At 40.6% G+C, this 20,139-nt stretch overlaps 2 protein-coding genes across 4 annotated transcripts in view; one reads left to right on the forward strand and one right to left on the reverse strand.

Moving 5' to 3' along the window:
• The window catches only part of LOC131104041 (inactive dipeptidyl peptidase 10), a 43,051-nt gene extending 34,156 nt beyond the window's left edge, over positions 1 to 8,895 (reverse strand). The window contains exon 1 of one of the 2 annotated variants that reach the window (XM_058050752.1): positions 8,457 to 8,895. In XM_058050752.1, coding sequence (XP_057906735.1) covers positions 8,457 to 8,495 — 39 coding nt within the window. In that variant the 5' untranslated portion in view covers positions 8,496 to 8,895. The remainder of the gene's footprint in view (positions 1 to 8,456) is intronic. The other variant, XM_058050750.1, reaches the window with a different exon arrangement.
• A 1,983-nt stretch (positions 8,896 to 10,878) lies between these two features.
• Positions 10,879 to 19,850, forward strand: racgap1 (Rac GTPase activating protein 1). Of its 2 annotated transcripts, none has more exons than XM_058052417.1 (17): positions 10,879 to 11,071; positions 11,897 to 11,986; positions 12,074 to 12,276; positions 12,367 to 12,509; positions 14,181 to 14,241; positions 14,322 to 14,372; positions 14,444 to 14,521; positions 14,701 to 14,818; positions 15,747 to 15,889; positions 15,972 to 16,136; positions 16,213 to 16,308; positions 16,395 to 16,593; positions 18,304 to 18,409; positions 18,481 to 18,613; positions 18,975 to 19,098; positions 19,181 to 19,280; positions 19,360 to 19,850. In XM_058052417.1, exons 2-17 carry the CDS (start codon positions 11,902 to 11,904, stop codon positions 19,433 to 19,435), a joined length of 1,881 nt encoding a protein of 626 aa, XP_057908400.1. In that variant the 5' UTR covers positions 10,879 to 11,071; positions 11,897 to 11,901; the 3' UTR covers positions 19,436 to 19,850. The 2 variants fall into 2 exon arrangements, with proteins under 2 accessions (XP_057908400.1, XP_057908401.1); XM_058052418.1 differs by having other exon boundaries at positions 10,883 to 11,009.
• The last annotated feature ends 289 nt before the right edge of the window (positions 19,851 to 20,139 follow it).

Genomic DNA, 20,139 nt, shown 5'->3' on the forward strand with positions numbered 1-20,139 from the left:
CCCAATATAGTAGGGATAATAAGACAAAATAAAACATATTAGCCATAGAGAACCTGTTTATCACCTTTTAAGTACACTTGTTGATGTTACTAGAGCCCTCTAGATATGAACTAACAACCCTATAGTTACCTTTGTACTCCTGTTACCCAATATAGTAGACAAAATAAGAGAAAATAAGACATATTAAGCATAGACAATCTGTTTACCATCTTTTAAGTACACTTGTTAATGTCACTAGAGCCCTCTAGATATGAAGTAACACCCCTATAGTCACCTTTACGCTCCCATTACCCAATATTGTAGACATAATAAGACAAAATAAGACATATTAGACATAGAGAACCTGTTTACCACCTTTTAAGTATTCTTGTTAATGTTCTAGAGCCCTCTAGATCTGAACTAACACCCCTATAGTCACCTTTACACTCTTATTACCCAATATAGTAGACATAACAAGACAAAATAAGACATATTAGACATAGAGAACCCGTTTACCATCTTTTAAGTACACTTGTTAATGTTACTAGAGCCCTCTAGGTATGAACTAACACCCCTATAGTCACCTTTAAACTCCCATTACCCAATATAGTAGACATATTAAGACAAAATAAGACATATTAAGCATAGAGAACCTGTTTACCACCTTTTAAGTACACTTGTTAATGTCACTAGAGCCCTCTAAATATGAACTAACACCCCTATAGTCACCTTTGCGCTCCCATTACCCAATATAGTAGACACACTAAGACAAAATAAGACATATTAGCCACAAAGAACCTGTTTACCACCTTTTAAGTATACTTGTTGATGTTATTAGAGCCCTCTAAATATGAACTAACACCCCTATAGTCACCTTTACACTCCTATTACCCAATATAGTAGACACACTAAGACAAAATAAGACATATTAGCCAAAGAGAACCTGTTTACCACCTTTTAAGTATACTTGTTAATGTCACTAGAGCCCTCTAGATATGGACTAACACCCCTATAGTCACCTTTACACTCTTATTACCCAATATAGTAGACATAACAAGACAAAATAAGACATAATAGACATAGAGAACCCGTTTACCATCTTTTAAGTACACTTGTTAATGTTACTAGAGCCCTCTAGATATGAACTAACACCCCTATAGTCACCTTTAAACTCCCATTACCCAATATAGTAGACATATTAAGACAAAATAAGACATATTAAGCATAGAGAACCTGTTTAGCACCTTTTAAGTACACTTGTTAATGTTACTAGAGCCCTCTAAATATGAACTAACACCCCTATAGTCACCTTTGCGCACCTATTACCCAATATAAGGGGATAATAAGAGAGCTAGATTTGGGGAGCGGAGTTGGGGGCGGACGTGGGGGGGTTCAGAGGTGACTTTTAGCTTGGCAGGTTAGCATAGGTGACAGCCACAACAGCAGCCCGTGTGAGGGATTATTATGCCTGTTGTTCCGCCAATCAAGGACGGTGCTGGCGTCCGGTGGGAAAGACCCCACTAAAGGCCGCTTTGTCTAAATGAAAGGAACGCCCCTTATCTCGCGGCGTTCAAGATGGTCGCCAGTCGTCATCGGTAACCATTAAGTACGATGCGTTCGGGAGCGGCTCAATCGCAGTGTGGCTGTTAAATTTGGCGTTGGCGACGCCGGAAGAGAGGAACAGATGGCGGCGCCTCCTCGCTCTGCGGGGCACACTCGCTATTTCAGAATCACTGCCGATGAGTGTAAATAGTGGCGAATAACTCTCCCCAAATAAAAATGTCCGCCCTCCCCACGTGCCTATTAGCCTTCATTAGCATACAATTATCTCATCAGTCCAATCGGTTTTATTACCACTAAGCTTTTTCAGCGGGATGTGTGCCTCTTTTACACGCAGATCCCCGAAAACTGCAGTAGACCTGCTTTAATAATGATTTGGAGTGCATGAGAAAGTGAAAGAAAAACATACACTAATTCATGAATTGGTTCCAGAACAATAAAAAGTATGATTTCTTATTTATAAATTGAATATTTGGATAGTTTGAGTTTTTTTTAAACATTGTTAGAGCCCTCTAGACATGAAATAACAGCCCTATAGTAGTAACCTTTACACTCCTATTATCCAATATGGTGGACAAAATAGCAGGAAATAAGACAAATAAGACATAAAATAGACTCAGTGTGACATTATCGACACCGAGCAACCAGCGTATTGTGTCTTTGAATGCATCTCCTGAATGCCGTATGCTGTATTTTTGTCATTAGAACATTTTTAGTACCTTCTAAATATGTTTTTAACATCTTAGACTCCTATGACTATAATATACTTTTCATAATAACAAGAAGATATAGTAGACAAACATAAGACACAACAGACACATGTTAGCATTGGGATGATCACATGATCAGGACTTCCTGTCATGGTATTGTTTCATCAATAACATCTTCTGAATGCCTGAAACTGTATTTTCATAATTTACAGCATAGCAAACCTGTTTGTGAGCTTCTAAATATGCTTTTTAAACATTGTTAGAGCTCAACAGACATGAAATAACACCCCTATAGTCACCTTTTTTCTCCTATTACATAATATAGTGGACATAATAGCAGGAAATAAGACATAGTAAACATAATTACGACACAAAATATGCTTACTTAGGATTGGGAGAGTTTTGACACCATGATGATTTATGATTATAGAATTACTGCCACCTAGCCACCAGTGTCTTTGAATGCATCTTCTGAATGCTTTATACTGTATTTTTCTAATTTGAGCATGGAAAACTTCTATGGTGTTGGAAATATGGTTTTTATACATTATATTAGAGCCCTCCAGACATGAAATAACACCCCTATAGTCACATTTGTCCTCCTATTACCTAATATAGTGGACATAATAGCAGAAAATAAGACATAGTAAACATAATAACGACACAAAATAAGCTTACTTAGTATTGGGAGAGTTTGATATCATGATGATTTATGATTATAGAATTACTGCCACCTAGCCACCAGTGTCTTTGAATGCATCTTCTGAATGCTTTATACTGTATTTTTGTAATTTGAGCATGAAAACCTTCTATGATGTTGGAAATATGGTTTTTATACATTATATTAGAGCCCTCCAGACATGAAATAACACCCCTATAGTCACCCTTTCCTCCTATTACCCAATATAGTGGACATAATAGCAGGAAATAGACATAGTCAACATAATTACGACACAAAATATGCTTACTTAGGATTGGGAGAGTTTGATATCATGATGATTTATGATTATAGAATTACTGCCACCTAGTCACCAGTGTCTTTGAATGCATCTTCTGAATGCCTGATACTGTATTTTTGTAATTTGAGCATTAAAAACTTCTATGATGTTGGAAATATGGTTTTTATACATTATATTAGAGCCCTCCAGACATGAAATAACACCCCTATAGTCAACCGTACACTACTATTAACAGTAGACAGAAGCGTGATAAGAGAAAATAAGACATATAAGACATAAACAAGACGTTCCGGTCGGAGACTAGCCGTGTCCTAGCCTGATGGTTGCCGTTCGATTCTGAATGTCAACACTGAGATATTGAAAGAGTAGTTGTACATTTGAGCATTCAGAAGCCATCTTGACTGAATTGCTTCTGTCGTAAACGTGGATATCGGATCATAAGACCACTGCGGCATCTTGCTTCATCGCCACAGGGCACGAGGTTGTTTACGTGATCGCCGCAACGCCGAATCCGCCAATCGACTACGCCCCCCCCCCAACCCCACCTCGCTATAATAAATTAGACTCAGGAGACCTCCGCAACTCCATGTTCTGTTCTCTTTCCAATCTCATGCGAGCAGGCGGAGCAGGCATTTGGGATACTGGCTGTGGATTTGCATACCCCCCCCCCCCCCCCCCCCCCCCCCCCCCAGCATCAAGCTAAGACGTTACATAAGCTTTGGCGAAAGGAGCCAACTAGAGGGCCCCCGTGGCAGATATGCCGCCTGGAGTATCGCCGCCCTGACTGATGATTGGCTGTAATTGCACACAGGAGAAAGTGTAGATTAGCAAGTGTAGCCCACGTATGGATCATTATTTACAACGCAGCTGGGGGGGGCAAGGGGGGTTGGGGGGGCTGGAACTTTTGTCATTTGTAAAGAAACGCCGACCCGAGCGGCGGCTTAATGAGATGCGGCGGTGAGATATGGATCTTTTATTCCATCAAGAAGAACATGAGAGCACCATCTTGCCATCTTGGCTCAGCGCCGCGTGAAGACACGGTGCAGCTAACCGGGGGGATTGTATTGTTTACCCTGGGGGGGTCGGGGGGGGGGGGGGTTCTTTCTGGACAAATCACACATCAAACTTAGGATGACCAGATTTTCACCCCCCCCCCCCCCCCCACACACACACACATGACACAGAATTAGAATACATATCTAAAAAAATACAATTAAAATGAAAATAATCCATTGTTCAATGTTTGATAAAATATCTTGAATAAAATAATATAAATAATATATTTAATAAATAATAATAATAATAATAATAAATATAAAAATAAAATATTACACAATAGAATCAATAGAAATCTTATCTATAACCAGACACAAATTCAGCCTAAAATAATTTCTATCTAATACGTTTTTAAGTTAATTTGTTCTTAAATGTTTGATATCATGTGATCATATCAACTATATTGGGTAATCACAGTGTAAACGTGACTATAGGGTTGTTATTTCACATCGGGAGAGCTCTAACAATGTTAAAAAGCGCATGTAGAAGATTATAAACAAGTTGACATGACATAACTAGGAAAATATGGATGGGTGGGGTGGGTGGATGGATGTGGGATGGATGGATGATGGATGTAGGATGGATGAATGTAGGATGGATGTAGGATGGATGGATGTAGGATGGATGGATGTAGGATGGATGGATGGATGTAGGATGGATGGATGATGGATGGATGTAGGATGGATGGATGGATGGATGGATGTAGGATGGATGGATGGATGTAGGATGGATGGATGGATGGATGGATGATGGATGGATGTAGGATGGATGGATGGATGTAGGATGGATGGATGATGGATGGATGTAGGATGGATGGATGGATGGATGGATGGATGGATGTAGGATGGATGGATGGATGTAGGATGGATGGATGGATGGATGGATGGATGGATGATGGATGGATGTAGGATGGATGGATGGATGGATGGATGGATGTAGGATGGATGGATGGATGGATGGATGGATGATGGATGGATGTAGGATGGATGGATGGATGGAGGATGGATGGATGATGGATGGATGATGGATGGATGTAGGATGGATGGATGGATGGATGATGGATGGATGTAGGATGGATGGATGATGGATGGATGTAGGATGGATGGATGTAGGATGGATGGATGTAGGATGGATGGATGATGGATGGATGTAGGATGAATGGATGGATGGATGTAGGATGAATGGATGTAGGATGGATGGATGGATGGATGGATGGATGGATGGAAGATGGATGGATGGATGGAGGATGGCTGGATGGAGGATGGATGGATGTTGGATGGATGGATGGATGGATGTAGGATGGCTGGATGGGGGATGGATGGAGGATGGATGGATGGATGGATGGATAGATGGATGATGGATGGATGGATGTAAGATGGATGGATGGATGGAGGATGGATGGATGGATGGATGGATAGATGGCATGCAGGGTTCAAGAAAATAAGGGAATGGAACTATGTAAAGTAATAAAATAAAATAAAATAAAATAAAATAAAATAAAATAAAATAAAATAAAATAAAATAAAATAAAATAAAATAAAATAAAATAAAATAAAATAAAATAAAATAAAATAAAATAAAATAAAATAAAATAAAATAGAGACCAACAGCCTCCAATGAACGTCAATAAAGGAGAGAGGCCTGCATGCAGAACATCAAAACACGGACATCAGGTGAAAAATGCCGGTGAGGAAGGATCTAGCCTTGATGGTGTCATGGACAGGAAGTGCTTCTAGTACGCCCTCCTGGGAACATACGCTTTTGTGTGTGTGCTTATTAAAAGCCTTTTATTGGTGGGCATTTAAAGAGGGGTCGGCGGGGGGGGGGGGGGGTGACCTCGTCTAGCCAGGGACAGGTCATAGGCCTTTTCCAAGGGATATGATAAGGATAAGATAAGATTTAATACCAGGTTGGTGCTCCTAAACAGGCCCCAGGGACACATCAATCATAAATGCTATTCATATTTAGTACTTTAGTACGTCTGGCAAGCCTTGCGGAGCTTGGCGACGCCATCTTTTTTGCGCCCCATCAGTGCCGGTGTGACTGCGGCGGTATAGTGTAGGATGTCGCAACTTTTTCCATCCGTCCGAGAGACAACAAAGCCTGCAGGATTCCTCCCAAGGTGGCCATGACGTGATGTCATCACGGCATCGCCACGGTGACGCCTCAAGTCATGCTTGGCAAGGCCGGGCTGAGGTTGCATGTCATCCCTTTCCAAGCCTCGCCCCCAGTGGGACTTCTCTGGCTGCTGATCGCACCAGGAGGAGGGGCTGGGGGGGGGGGGTGGGGGGGGGCTTTGATAAGATGTGTTAATTAGTGCACTTGGCAAGCTTTTAAAGTCTTGCACTTGGACCGCGGGGACACGGAGGCTCTACTACCACAGCTTTGGAAACTTTTACCAGACATTTTTTTTCCTCCATCCTATACTTCACTAAGAAGAATTCTCCATGGCAAGGACCTACACGCTGAACTCCACCGCCGACCGCTCTAATCAATATTATTATATTATTATTATTATTATTATTATTACCTCTGTCACGCCTAAAGAGCTTTCATTGCTGTTGGCTGGATGCTATACTTTTATTTTTGTCATTTTTATTGATAATGCTTTCATTCTTTTACACTTTTGATGAAGTCATTTTGATTTTTAGTCATTTTTCATTACTTTGTACACTTTTATTTAAGTCATTTTTATTTTTATTTATTTTATTAAGTCATTTTGATTTTTTTATTGCTTTTACATTATTTGTACACTTTTATTTTAGTTTGATTTTCATTTATATTTCATTATTTTTTACACTTTTGTAATTTTGATTTTTATTTATTTTTCATGATATTTTACACTTTTATTTAAGTAATTTTTATTTGTATTTATATTTATTTTATTAAGTAATTTTGATTTTTTTTCCTTTTACACTATTTGTACACTTTTATTGTAGTTATTTTGATTTTCATTTATTTGTCATTATTTTTTACACTTTTGTCATTTTGATTTTTATTTATTTTTCATGATATTTTACACTTTTATTTAAGTCATTTTTATTTGTATTTGTATTTATTTTATTAAGTAATTTTGATTTTTTTATTCCTTTTACACTATTTGTACACTTTTATTGTAGTTATTTTGATTTTCATTTATTTGTCATTATTTTTTACACTTTTGTCATTTTGATTTTTATTTATTCTTCATGATATTTTATACTTTTATTTAAGTCATTTTTATTTGTATTTATTTTATTTTATTAAGTAATTTTGATTTTTTTATTCCTTTTATACTATTTGTACACTTTTATTTTAGTTATTTTGATTTTCATTTATTTTTCATTATTTTTTACACTTTGGCATTTTTAATGTTATTTATTTTTCATGATATTTTACACTTTTATTTAAGTCATTTTTATTTTTATTTGGATTTATTTTATTAAGTAATTTTGATTTTTTTACTCCTTTTACACTATTTGTACACTTTTATTTTTGTTATTTTGATTTTCATTTATTTGTCATTATTTTTTACACTTTTGTCATTTTTATTTTGTATTTATTTTTCATATTTTACACTTTTATTTTTTATTTTATTTATTTTGATTTTTTAATTTGTGCTTTCATTTATGAATTTATTCTAGTCATTTTTACTTGCATTCAAATAATGATTATAAATATGCTGTTATATCTGTTTTACGCACACAATGCTTAATTTTAATTTTAAAATGATTGCAAACTTTGGGGGGGGTGGAAAAGCACAAATGTTTTGCCGTGAGCAAAAAAAATGACAAAAAATGAAATTGTCTTGAGAAAAAAGTCATATTAAAAGATTTATAAAGGGAAAAAAACACAAATGAGAGAGAAAGAAAGTTATAGAGAAACTTTTGATATTCCATAATGCTAAAAAATCTATGATATCATTATTAATTTGTTCAACAAATGAAGACGTTTAGTGTATTTTCTAACCTGTAAATATACATTAGTAAGCCAGCCTGGACTCTCTGCAGTTGAGTCAATAAGCAGGGCTGCAGCAGGAGCAGGCAAAGGAGTTCATGGGTGGTTACACCTCATTAAAAAAGCATCCACGCGTGCCGTGGCACCACCGTGGGGGCGCATGGTGCTGCAAAACGGATCGCACGATGGAATCCGGACAAATTCGTATCGATGCGATCCGGGAAGCGTAAGGGGGGGGGCGAAGGAGGGCACCTACCAGCTCCGTGGTCATGTTTTGTTGAGTTGTGGCAATCATGGTGTCGTCCTTCCTTCCCGGGGCTCTCAAAGGGCGCCGAGCGTCGATCAAGTTTGTGTCCTCCGGTCCTCCACTCGGAAGCTGATGATGCTGCTGGTGCTGGTGTGCGCACCCCCCGTCCCCCCCGTCCCCGCCCCCGATCCCCCTGAACGCGTCTCCTCGTCGCCGCCCCTTCCTCTCCCGTTCGCCGCGGACTCCTCTTCACACACACAATCCGCTTATTGATCAACACGCAAATTAATTATCGGGATGGGGGGGGGGGTCACATGACCGAATGCAATATGCAATATGCATATTGATCAGATATTTCATCTACTAAATATGGAGCATAAGGGTGGGCAAAATACTACATTTCATCCATTTCACTGTATGGACCATTTAGGGCACAAAATGACTGCAGGACACGGAGGGAGTGGGGGTGGGGGGGGGGGGGGGCTCCCTGTGGTCATTCATCAGGATGAAACCTTCCTATAGGATGCCCCCCCCCCCCCCCCTTCGTGGATTTGTATTCAATCCTCGCCTGCAGCAGGTCTTTGCTCATTGGCCAGCGTGGAATTTGAAATGACCGTGCTCGATTTCCTTTCTACGACGGAGTACTTGTACGATTAGTCACTTCGAGTCAGAGTCGGAAATTCAGGAATTTTTCTCTCTTAAATTGATCACGTTATTCTCCTAAATTGACCGTTTTTTCACTCTGAAATTTAACCTTTTTCGTACATTTACGAATTTATTCTTGTCCATTTATTGCAGTTTTTTTCTACTTTGTGTCCTTGTAAAACCGACCATTTTATTACAAATACGCAAATTTACCAATCACGAAAAAAGTCATAGATTTACAAGAATAAAATCGGAAATTCATGACTTTTTTTCTCTTAAATTTACCACTTTTTCGTAATTTTTTTATTTTTTACGGCAGAAAAAACATACATTTGCAACTTTATTCTTGTCATTTTACAACTATTTTTTGTCAATAAACGTATGATTTTATTACAAATACACAAATTTACCAATAACGTTGTACCGTTATGCGAAAAAAGTTGTAGATTTACAAGAATAAAATCGGAAATTCATGACTTTTTTTCTCTTAAATGTACCACTTTTTCAGATATTTCTGATTTTTTACGGCAGAAATTTACTTTTTTTCATACATTTACGACTTTATTCAATTTACGACTATTTTTTGTAAATAAACGTATGATTTTATTACGAATACACAAATTTACATTTACAAATTTAAATGAAAAAAAGTCATAGATTAACAAGAATTTAAAATTTAAATTTAAAATTTAAAATTTAAAATTTAAAATTTAAAATTTAAAATTTAAAATTTAAAATTTAAAATTTAAAATTTAAAATTCATGCATCAGCCCACAACGTTTGCGTGTGTATGTTTTTCATCAAATGTTGAGAATGTCGAAGGTCCTTGAACACACCATATTCGCTGCCAAAACAAAGTACCACTCCCATTCACACATTCATACTCATTCATTCATTCATTTTCTACCGCTTTTTCCTCACGAGGGTCGTGGGGGTGCTGGAGCCTATCCCAGCTGTCTTCGGGCGAGAGGCGGGGTCCACCCTGGACTGGTCGCCAGCCAGCCAATCACAGGGCACATATAGACAAACAACCATTCACACTCACATTCATACCTATGGACAATTTGGAGTCGAATTGAACCCTAGTCTCCTAGCTGTGAGGTCTGCGCGCTAACCACTTGACCGCCGTGCCGCCCACATTCATACTAAAAGTACCAAATGTTTACCTCCGCTCCCACAGGTGGCGCCACACCTCCTTTTTCACCACACAGCCTAGTGGCAAACTGTTAGCATAACAAATATGACAATTGAAGCAATTTCTCCCACTTATTGGGGAAGTCGATATTGATTAATCTACATTTATATAGTATACCATGTGGATATTGATCTGATATGTACAGATTAATTAACCACAGAGGAAGACTAAATATGTCGTGAAAGGCGGGGTTCCATACCGCATGTCATAAATTAAGATGTTTGGCTTAAATGGGCTAAAGTGAGGTAATTTGTCTGTATGGATGATGTAGAGAAGAAAATGACACCTCGCCGCCATCACAGTACACAAGAGGGAGGCTGCAGCTCCCTGTGGTCATTAATCAAGTGAAATGCTTTCTATGCTTCCCCTTCATAGATTTGCATTCAATCGTCACGGCATCGTATATATATATATATATTTTTTTTTTTTAAATTTTATTTATTTTTATATTTTTTTGTCTAAGAGCGTTTTAGCATGTTTTGCTACAGGTTCCTGGCAATCCAATTGACACCCTTTGCGGCGGTTTTAATTTGACGGTGCAAACCGGAAGCATCTTTCATGTCTCTTCCGTTATGACGTATAAGCACGAGTCCGGAGCAGAGCTTCTCGCTGATTGGCCAGCGGCAGAATTTGAAATGAAGGCGCTCATTGTGGTCGGATCCTAGCAAGATCACTCCAAGGCGGTCCCGTTCCGGAAAAAAAAGACACTCAAAGCACGGAGTGTGAGTAGGATTAAACTTAACTCGTCGTCGGATATTTCGTCGTCTTTGTCACCCGGAAAAAGGTAAGTAAACGCTGCTTTGTAGCTTTTTAGCTAGCATTTGAAGTTACTATTAGCAACTACCAGCTTCAGAATAGAACATAACCGTCACATTGTCATTATGTCTCTTGAGATGTTCGCTGTAGATGTTTGTTGTGAAGTAATATAATGCTGGAGATACGCTAACATAACTGAAATACGAATTACGAGCTTTCAACTTTAGCTAGGCTACATAAAAGACATGTCTATGTTACGGCGTTATACCTGTCGGAGGCGCCGTCCCACTAATTTCAAACCTTTGCTGTTCATTACTTAGAAAAAAACAATTGTATAAAATTGTTAAGTTTAACACAGCACCGTCGATTGATTGTTGCCTTTTTTCCCCCCCACGCGGGCACTTGTTGCTAGGTAGACATATTTGGTGCCAACGAATAAACGAGTCGCCACGCCCACTGTAGTAGTTCAAGGAACCGGAAGTGATAAACAACAAATAAATTGTTTAATTATTTAAAAGAAAAAGATTTGCTGTGGCGAACACATCTTAAATGGCTTATTTATTCTTACTATGCCTACTTTATTGAGTAATATGAGTGAAAAGCCATTTAAATCCGCCATTGTAATACATTGAACCACCGCAGGAAGTAGGCTGTTAAAAAAAAAACAAGGAAGTGCTAACGTGTGTGTTTAGATTGTTTAAAAAAAATACGATACTAAAATGATTCCATATTTTTTAGAAAGCAATAATTTAAACACTTGGTTTAAATGGAAAAAGTGTTTTGCGTAAAAGAACGTTTGGTAGCCAATCTTCCACCTCCATTGTAACTCCCCTTTCATTTATTTGTTCCTAAGGCATCATGGACAACGCCGTGATGAGTCTCCAGGGTCTATACGAGAAGATGAGGGCTCAAGTGGAGGCTCTCAGCGAGGGCATTGAACCCAGTGAGTAGTAGTTTTGGTTCTTGGACTCACAGAGATAAAGTCCATGCTTGTGGAAATCTGTCCAATTCCGGAATTCCTCCCACCCAGACTTCATTCGCATGGCCCAGAATTTTGACGACTGTCGCCGCAAGTGGCTCAACACGGAGCTGGAGCTGGGATCCTGCAAGGAGATCCTCACCAAAACCGAGACCGAGATGAGCGCCCTGGAGGTCAAGCTGAAGCACGCTCGCAACCAAGTGGACGTGGAGATGCGGCGCCGGCAGAAAGCCGAGGCCGAATGCGAGAAGATGGTGTGTGTGTGATGCATTTCTGTCCAATGTTTGTCTCTAGACACGTTTGGATGCCTTTTATTGAATTCATTTGACATGTCTCGGGTGCAGGATCGGCAGATTCAGTTGATAAAGGATCTCCTGACCAGCGAGGGCTCCTCCAACAGCATTCAGCTTAGCGCAGAGCAGCGCTCCGCTCTGGCCTTCCTCAACCCAAACTGCCAGGGAGTGTCCACGCTCAATACAAGCAAAAGGTCACAGTCGCGTACTTTGACGTTCCTTTGCAAGTGACATCTGATGCCTTAGATCAGGGGTGTCAAACATACGGCCTGCGGGCCGGAACCGGCCCCCAAGGAGGTTTGATCAGGCCCGCAGGATAATTTGAAAGTGGAAAAAATGCATAAAAGACATGGAATTAATATTTTTAATTCGCTGCAATTCATGGATTATCCGCTAAGGGGCGCACTCTTTCCATCAGAGCAGAAGACGAGCCGCATCACTGAGACGGTATCAATGCGCCATCTGCTGCTTGTTACGACGTTGTTAATACCTTGGTCTCTACCTCTCCGCTACACCCTCATTAGCCAAAATGTCGTTATCCAAACGGAGAAAAGTAGATAAGGAGTGTAGAATTTTCAAAGAAAAATGGACCACGTCCTATTTATTTACAGAGATGCACGGAAAACCTTTGTGCTTGCTGTGTTTGCAACAAGTTTCGGTATTGAAGGAATATAATATTCGACGCCACTACGAGACTCATCACAGCGAAAAATATGACGGCTTACTGTTTGCATTGAAAGAATACAGCTCTGTGAAGATGAATCCTTACTGTGGTGATTTAAAAAATGTGCACTTTAATGTTAGTCAGCAGCTTCAAAACAAAAGTTGTGTGATGGAATTCTACTGTTCATACAACTCCATAAATGTTCAGTATATATTGGATGTGTATGTATGTTTCATGTATGAAGTTTACAGATTTACAGGACAAATGAGTTTGACACCCCTGCCTTAGATGCTCTCCACTTGGACAACCATTTCATGATTTGACATTCTCTAGAGCAGGGGTCGGCAACCTTTACTATCAAAAGAGCCATTTTACACCCCAGCTCACTAAAGAAAAATAGACTGGAGCCGCAAAACATAATTTAAAAACAACATCTTATCAACTTTTAACAGCAGAATACAGCAAATAGAAGTGCAGTGTGCATGTGCAATGGAAGCCAACTCATAGTGTGATGACAGTATCGTCTTGGTTGAACCTCAATACCTGACGCCTGACGAAATGTGTAGCAACATGCACACATCCAGAGCAAATTGCAACTCTCTCAAAATTTGGATTGATTGCCAGATTTGGAGGGGATTTGGGGGTATCAAAGTAGTTCTGAGTAGAAAAAGCAGAGTTGATCAAGTACTCTTGCTAGTATATGGTCTCACAGAAAGTCAGATTTTGTTTTTTTTTTTGTCCCGTCCAGCCATTGGAGCAGATAGTATTGTTGATCTAAATGCCCTTACATGCTAAACAGATTTGCTCTGTGTCAGGAAAGGTGTAAGGTGTAAGCTACAACTTCCTTGTAAAAAAAAAAAATAAAAAAAAATTGAAAAATAAAAAAAAATATTTTTTAATTAAAAAAAATGTAAAAAAATTTAAAAAGTCAGATTTTTTTCAAAACTCATTACGAAAATGCATATTTTCCTCATTTGGGTGTTAAAAAATACTTGAGCATTACGAAGGGAGCCATAACAAAGAGGCTGAAGAGCCACATGCGGCTCTGGAGCCGTGGGTTGCTGACCCCTGCTCTAGAGTTTTGTCATTGCTTTTTTTCCCGATAGAGTAGAATAGTTGACCCTTGGACCCACCTATGCCCCAGGAAATGCTATATAATTGACAAATTGTCCATCCATTTGTGTGTTTTTCTGTTTTCCAGACTGACCACCATAGACGAGTCGGGCTCCATCCTGTCCGATATCAGCTATGATGACTCTGTTGTAAGTACCGGTATCGCTCCTTCAGTGTTTCCGCTCACTCTTACGTCATCATCATCAACAATCTTGCTGTCCTGCAACAGGACTGGGATACCTCCAATGTGAAAATGCGCCTCAGGAGGCGCGAAAAGAGGGTACGTATACTGTAGTACTCGCATTTTGTTCCGCTTGTCTGAGGGAGTTGTACTTGTCGTGTGAATTTCAGCGCTCGTCTAGGCATCACGTGGACGGCCCGCCGGTGGCCTCGAAAAGGTCTCGGTCAACAGGCAAAACCACCAACAAGGTAGGCTCTGTTTAGTGAGTTGACTTGTGAAACAGCGCCCTCTGCTGGCTTGGTAGAATCAGCACCCTCCCCCCCCCCATAGGGACACCCAACCACTTTCTACTAAAAAATTAATAAAATAAAAAACAGAAAAGAAATAGGAATCGAAGGAGCAAATGCCTATGATCTTTGTTCCCCAGGAGAACGAGGCCCTCGTGACCACCACCACTGTGACCGTCCCCGCTGACGGCGGACCCGTCGAAGCGGTCTCTACCATCGAGACCATTCCATATTGGACTCGGAGCCGGAGACAGACCGGTAAGCTCTCTGGTACACATGAGCAATACCGCAACTCTTCTTCTCATGGCTAATGCTAATGTATTCAGTAAAACTAGATTAATGTGACAGTTAATTAGTTTATTCCAGTTAGTTAATTAGTTCAATATATATATAATATATTGTATTACTTTTAATCTCAGGAAAATAATAACAATAAATAGGGTTGCCAATGGATTAAAATATTTAATTGCAATTAATAATTTTTCCATAGTTAACATGGGAATTAATCGCATTTAATTGCAGATAGGAATTGGGTTTTATCTATAATAATAAATCTTTTAGTGGCAAACGATTTGATGCGCAACTATGTGATCCGCAATATTATTTAAAGAGATAGCAATTGTGTATTTAAAAAAAATATATATATATCCAGTCAGAAAGCCTATTTTTTATTATTATTAGCATATTAGCTCTTAAAGTTGTCCACAAAGGTTACAGAAATACAAATTATGAGCAAGGAAGACCAAGTCAAAGCTATTTTTTTTTAAAAACACACATTCAATAAAATTATAATATCCAAGATGACAAACTGTAATGACAAATATATTATTCAGTAAAGCTGTAATAAATAGAAAATATGGTATTATCAATTAAAAAAAAATATTTTTAGTAATTGTGTATATTTTGCCATTTGAATGTCATTACTTTGAGAGATAAAAAAAATTATATCCAATAATTATAACTGTAACACGCAGAACATGACATGAATAATTAATATATTATTCAGCAAAATAATTATATTCCTGAAAATGAGGTATTTGTCAGGAAGGGCATCCGGAATATAAAGATGGTATTCGGATCAAGAAGATCCGCTGTGGCGACTCCGCAATCAGGAAAAAGAACAAAGTTATTAAAAATGTCTTTTATAAAATACATCTTTTAATAAAGGCATACGTATCCCACTCAGCTGCCATGGAGTGGGACTCCACGTCCGTCACGTCGGAGGATGTCTTCAAGCCGCCCAGCAAGCCCGAGGTGGACAAACTAACCGAGACTAGCACGCCGCAGAAAAACGCCGGCGTCCGTCAGCACGAGTTTGTCTCCAAAACGGTATTTATACTCTGATGGATGTCCTCGTCCGTGACAGACTCCATGGACCAGGACGGTGCGTTCTTCCTGTCGTCCTCCTCAGGTCATCAAACCGGAGTCCTGCGTGCCGTGCGGCAAGAGGATCAAATTTGGCAAGTTTGCCCTGAAGTGCCGCGACTGCCGCGTGGTCTCCCATCCGGAGTGTCGCGAGCGCTGCCCCCTGCCGTGCATCCCCAGTCTGGGAGCCACGCCCGTGAAAATCGGGGAGGTGAGATTTATCTTTCCAAAGTGGACTGTACGCGGAAACGTGGCTTTTACCATCATGACCTTTCATTTGTGTCCAGGGCGTGCTTGCGGACTACGTTCCCGACATTTCGCCCAAGATCCCCCCTCTGGTGGTTCACTGCATCGGCGAGATCGAGCAGCGTGGGATGCATGAGGTGTGCACGCGTTTCTCGTACTGTCGTAGGCTTCCGTTGGCCTCCCAGGTCCGGGTTCTTTTAACCGGCGGGTCGAACTCTCCCAGGCCGGTCTCTACCGTCTGTCTGGTGCCGACCGCACGGTCAAGGAGCTGAAGGAGAAGTTCCTGCGCAGCAAAACGGTTCCCGTGCTCAGCAAAGTGGAGGACATTCACGCCATCACCGGACTCCTCAAGGACTTCCTGCGCAACCTCAAGGAGCCTCTCCTCACCTTCCACCTCAACGGCCAGTTCATGGACGCAGCTGGTAATGTCGGGTTTCACTCTTTTTGAAATTGGGAAAAGATGCATCAAAAGAAACGAAATAGTTGTCCATAACATTGCAGCGCATGAACACTTTCACCTGAGGCTCAGAGCTAAACATAAGTCGACTGATTCTTGTCCAAAAATATGTCAACTTTGTGAAAGTCGGTCCAGGAGATGAAAAAAGCTCCCGAGATACCAAAGTGATTGATGCGCTAATTTCACCGGCCTGGGGGAACCTCGCTCCATTCATTGCCACTTATTCATTGGGGGCAAGATTTCCAAAGAACTTTGTAGTCCAGCACCGTGGCGCTTTACAAACCTTTTTACACAGGGGCTGCATACAAACAAAAAAAAGAAAGAAAACCGGAAACCTGGAAAAATAGGCTGAAAAGTCAAAGGTCTTGAGAGTGTTGTTGTTATCTAAAACGGGGGAAAATATTCCATTCCTAACAATATGCACCTACCAAAGAATAGGGTGCATTTTATTCCAAGTGAAAGATCTTGTGACCGTGTCACATCTTTATCTAAAACAGAGTGGAAAATATTCCATTCCTAAAAATGTTGCCTTACTAAGACATAGGGTGCATTTTACTCCAAGTGAAAGGTCTTGTGAGTGCGTTATTGTTATCTAAAACAAGGGAAAATATTCCATTCCTAACAATGTGCTCTTAATGAAAAATAGGGTGCATTTTATTCCAAGTGATAGACCTTGTGAGCGTGTCACAATTTTATCTAACACAGAGTGTAAAATATTCCATTCCTAAAAATGTTGCCTTACTAAGACATAGGGTGCATTTTACGCCAAGTGAAAGGTCTTGTGAGTGTGTTATCTAAACAGGGGAAAATATTCCATTCCTAACAATGTGCACCTACCAAAGAATAGGGTGCATTTTATTCCAAATGAAAGGTCTTGTGAGCATGTTGCATCTTTTATCTAAAAGAGTGGAAAATATTCCATTCCTAAAAATGTGCTCTTAACGAAAAATAGGGTGCATTTTACTCAAGTGAAAGATCTTGTGAGCGTGTCACATCTTTATCTAAAACAGAGTGGAAAATATTCCATTCCTAAAAACGTTGCCTTACTAAGACATAGGGTGCATTTTACGCCAAGTGAAAGGTCTTGTGAGTGTGTTATTGTTATCTAAAACAGGGGAAAATATTCCATTCCTAACAATGTGCACCTATCAAAGAATAGGGTACATTTTATTCCAAGTGTAGGGTCTTGTGAGTGTGTCACATCTTTATCTAAAACAGAGTGGAAAATATTCCATTCCCAAAAACGTTGCCTTACTAAGACATAGGGTGTATTTTATGCCAAGTGAAAGGTCTTGAGTGTGTTATTGTTATCTAAAACAGGGGAAAATATTCCATTCCTAACAATGTGCACCTACGAAAGAATAGGGTGCATTTTACTCCAAGTGAAGGGTCTTGTGAGGGTGTTACATCTTTATCTAAAACAGAGTGGAAAATATTCCATTCCTAAAAACGTGCACTTACCGAAAAATAGGGTGCATTTTATTCCAAGTGAAAGATCTTGTTATTGTGTCACATTTTTATGTAAAACAGAGTGGAAAATATTCCATTCCTAAAAACGTTGCCTTACTAAGATATAGAGTGCATTTTACTCCAAGTGAAAGTGAAACCAACAAGCTAAATAGCTGACGTCATAATGAAGCTAGAGCTATACGCTATCTTTTGCTTGATCTCTCAGAGGTGTCCGATGACGACAACAGCACAGCCCTGATGTACCAAACCGTCGGCGTCCTGCCGCAGGCCAACCGAGACACCCTGGCCTTCCTGGTCCTTCACCTTCAGAGGTCGGCGCCCAGCCATCGATCAGATCCTCGTTTTCTTCCGCTTCTTTTCCTCAACTGACGGCATCTTTCAGAGTCGCCGAGAGTTTGGACACCAAGATGGACGTCACCAACCTGGCCCGGGTGTTCGGACCCACCATTGTGGGTCACGCCGTCGCCAACCCGGAGCCGATGACCATCCTGCAGGACACCAAGCGCCAACCGAAGGTAGCGGAGCTGTTTGACCAGCACCTTCAACTAGAACTCAAAAAGAGAACCTAAAAGAATACAGCAAAAATTGAAAATTCTGGAGTAATTTTACAAGAATAAGTGGAAATATTTTTAAAAAGTCATAATTTTAAGAAGATGTTGTCATGTTATGTGACGGTCAGCAAGCTAAAAAGCTACCGAGCTAAGTCGTTAGCCTGGCGAGGAGACCTATATCTACCATATTGGCCAAAAAGGTGGATATAGAGTTATTATTTCATATCTAGAAGAGGTGTCTTTAGGAGCTCATAGACCGCTCTGGAACCGTGGGGGGGTACTGTGTTACTGTGTGTATACCCAATAATCCTTTCGATGGTCCCAGGTGGTGGCGCGTCTACTCAACCTGCCGGCAACTTACTGGGCCCAGTTTGTCAAGTCCGAGAACGAGCAGCAGCACTCGGATCCGCTCGTCATCCAGAACGCCAACTTCTACACGCCCGAGAGAGGTTGTCCAAACTGAGGGGTGTGGGGCGGGGGGGCGGACCCCGGTCAGGCGCTAACGGTATCCGCTGTTGTCTTCTGTCCCAGTGACCTTACTCGGGCCTCTGACCACGCCGGAGCACCAGCTCAACAAGACGCCGTCCTCTAGCTCGCTGTCGCAGCGCATGAAGTCCACGCTGACGCCCATGTAAGCGCGCCGCCCCGGTTGGTCCCTCCCACAACATGGAGTCCTACCACTGTGACAAATAATTCCTTTTGTGTTGCAGATTTGGGAGCAGGAGCAAGTCCTCGGCTGCGCTTCCTCACCAAGGGAAGTTCTTTCAATCTCCTCACCTCAGATGAGTCCCTTTTTTTTTTTTTTTTTTCCTTGGGAAGCCACCAAAACACACCAGCAGCTTCTTTTTCTTTTAACTCCAACTTAGTCAGACTAACTCGATGAGTTAGGTGTTAGTTAGGTGTGCGTTCCACCTAAGCATTTCCTTCCACGCCTTTTTTCAACTCATGTGTCACTCAGCGGTTGAAAAGCGGCTTTTTTTTTTTAGACATTTCAACGCTCGCTTGTTTTATCGTGACTTAGCCGTTAGCTTCCTTTAGCTCGTTGCCCGTCCCGCTCGGTTTTATACTCGTTTGTACGTTTGGGAGCCGTGAAAAGCTCAGGTCACGCGGCATCACGCCGCCATGAGCGTGCACGTTTCCTAATCAGATGCACGTTTGTCGCAGTTGTGTCACGTAAAATATATTTGGAACATTTACATCATCAGCGTCTGGTGTCGTTTTTGCCTCTTGGGTGGGTGGGTGGGTGGGGCGTTCGGGGCAGGGGTCAGCAACCCGCGGCTCTCCGGCCTCTTTGTTGCGGCTCCCTTTGCGATGCTTGAATATTTTTTACCACCCGAGTGGGGAGAATGCACGTCTTTTGTAATGAGGTTAAAAAGTCCAACTTTATGTGAGACCATGAATGCATCCTGGCTGAGTTCTGAATGATTGGATGAGCTGGAGGAAGGCGGGGGCCAGTGTTTGGCTTCCTGGTTGGTGACGGGACCAATCAG

Source organism: Doryrhamphus excisus, chromosome 16, assembly GCF_030265055.1.
Source record: "Doryrhamphus excisus isolate RoL2022-K1 chromosome 16, RoL_Dexc_1.0, whole genome shotgun sequence".
Classification (NCBI taxonomy): Eukaryota; Metazoa; Chordata; class Actinopteri; order Syngnathiformes; family Syngnathidae; genus Doryrhamphus; species Doryrhamphus excisus.

Coding starts and splice junctions, on each gene's coding strand:
- racgap1 (XM_058052417.1), top strand. CDS start 11,902: ATGGACAACGCCGTGATGAGTCTCCAGGGTCTATACGAGAAGATGAGG. Junction 12,510..14,180: donor ACGCTCAATACAAGCAAAAG/GTCACAGTCGCG, acceptor TCTGTTTTCCAG/ACTGACCACCATAGACGAGT. Junction 14,373..14,443: donor TCAGGAGGCGCGAAAAGAGG/GTACGTATACTG, acceptor TGTGAATTTCAG/CGCTCGTCTAGGCATCACGT.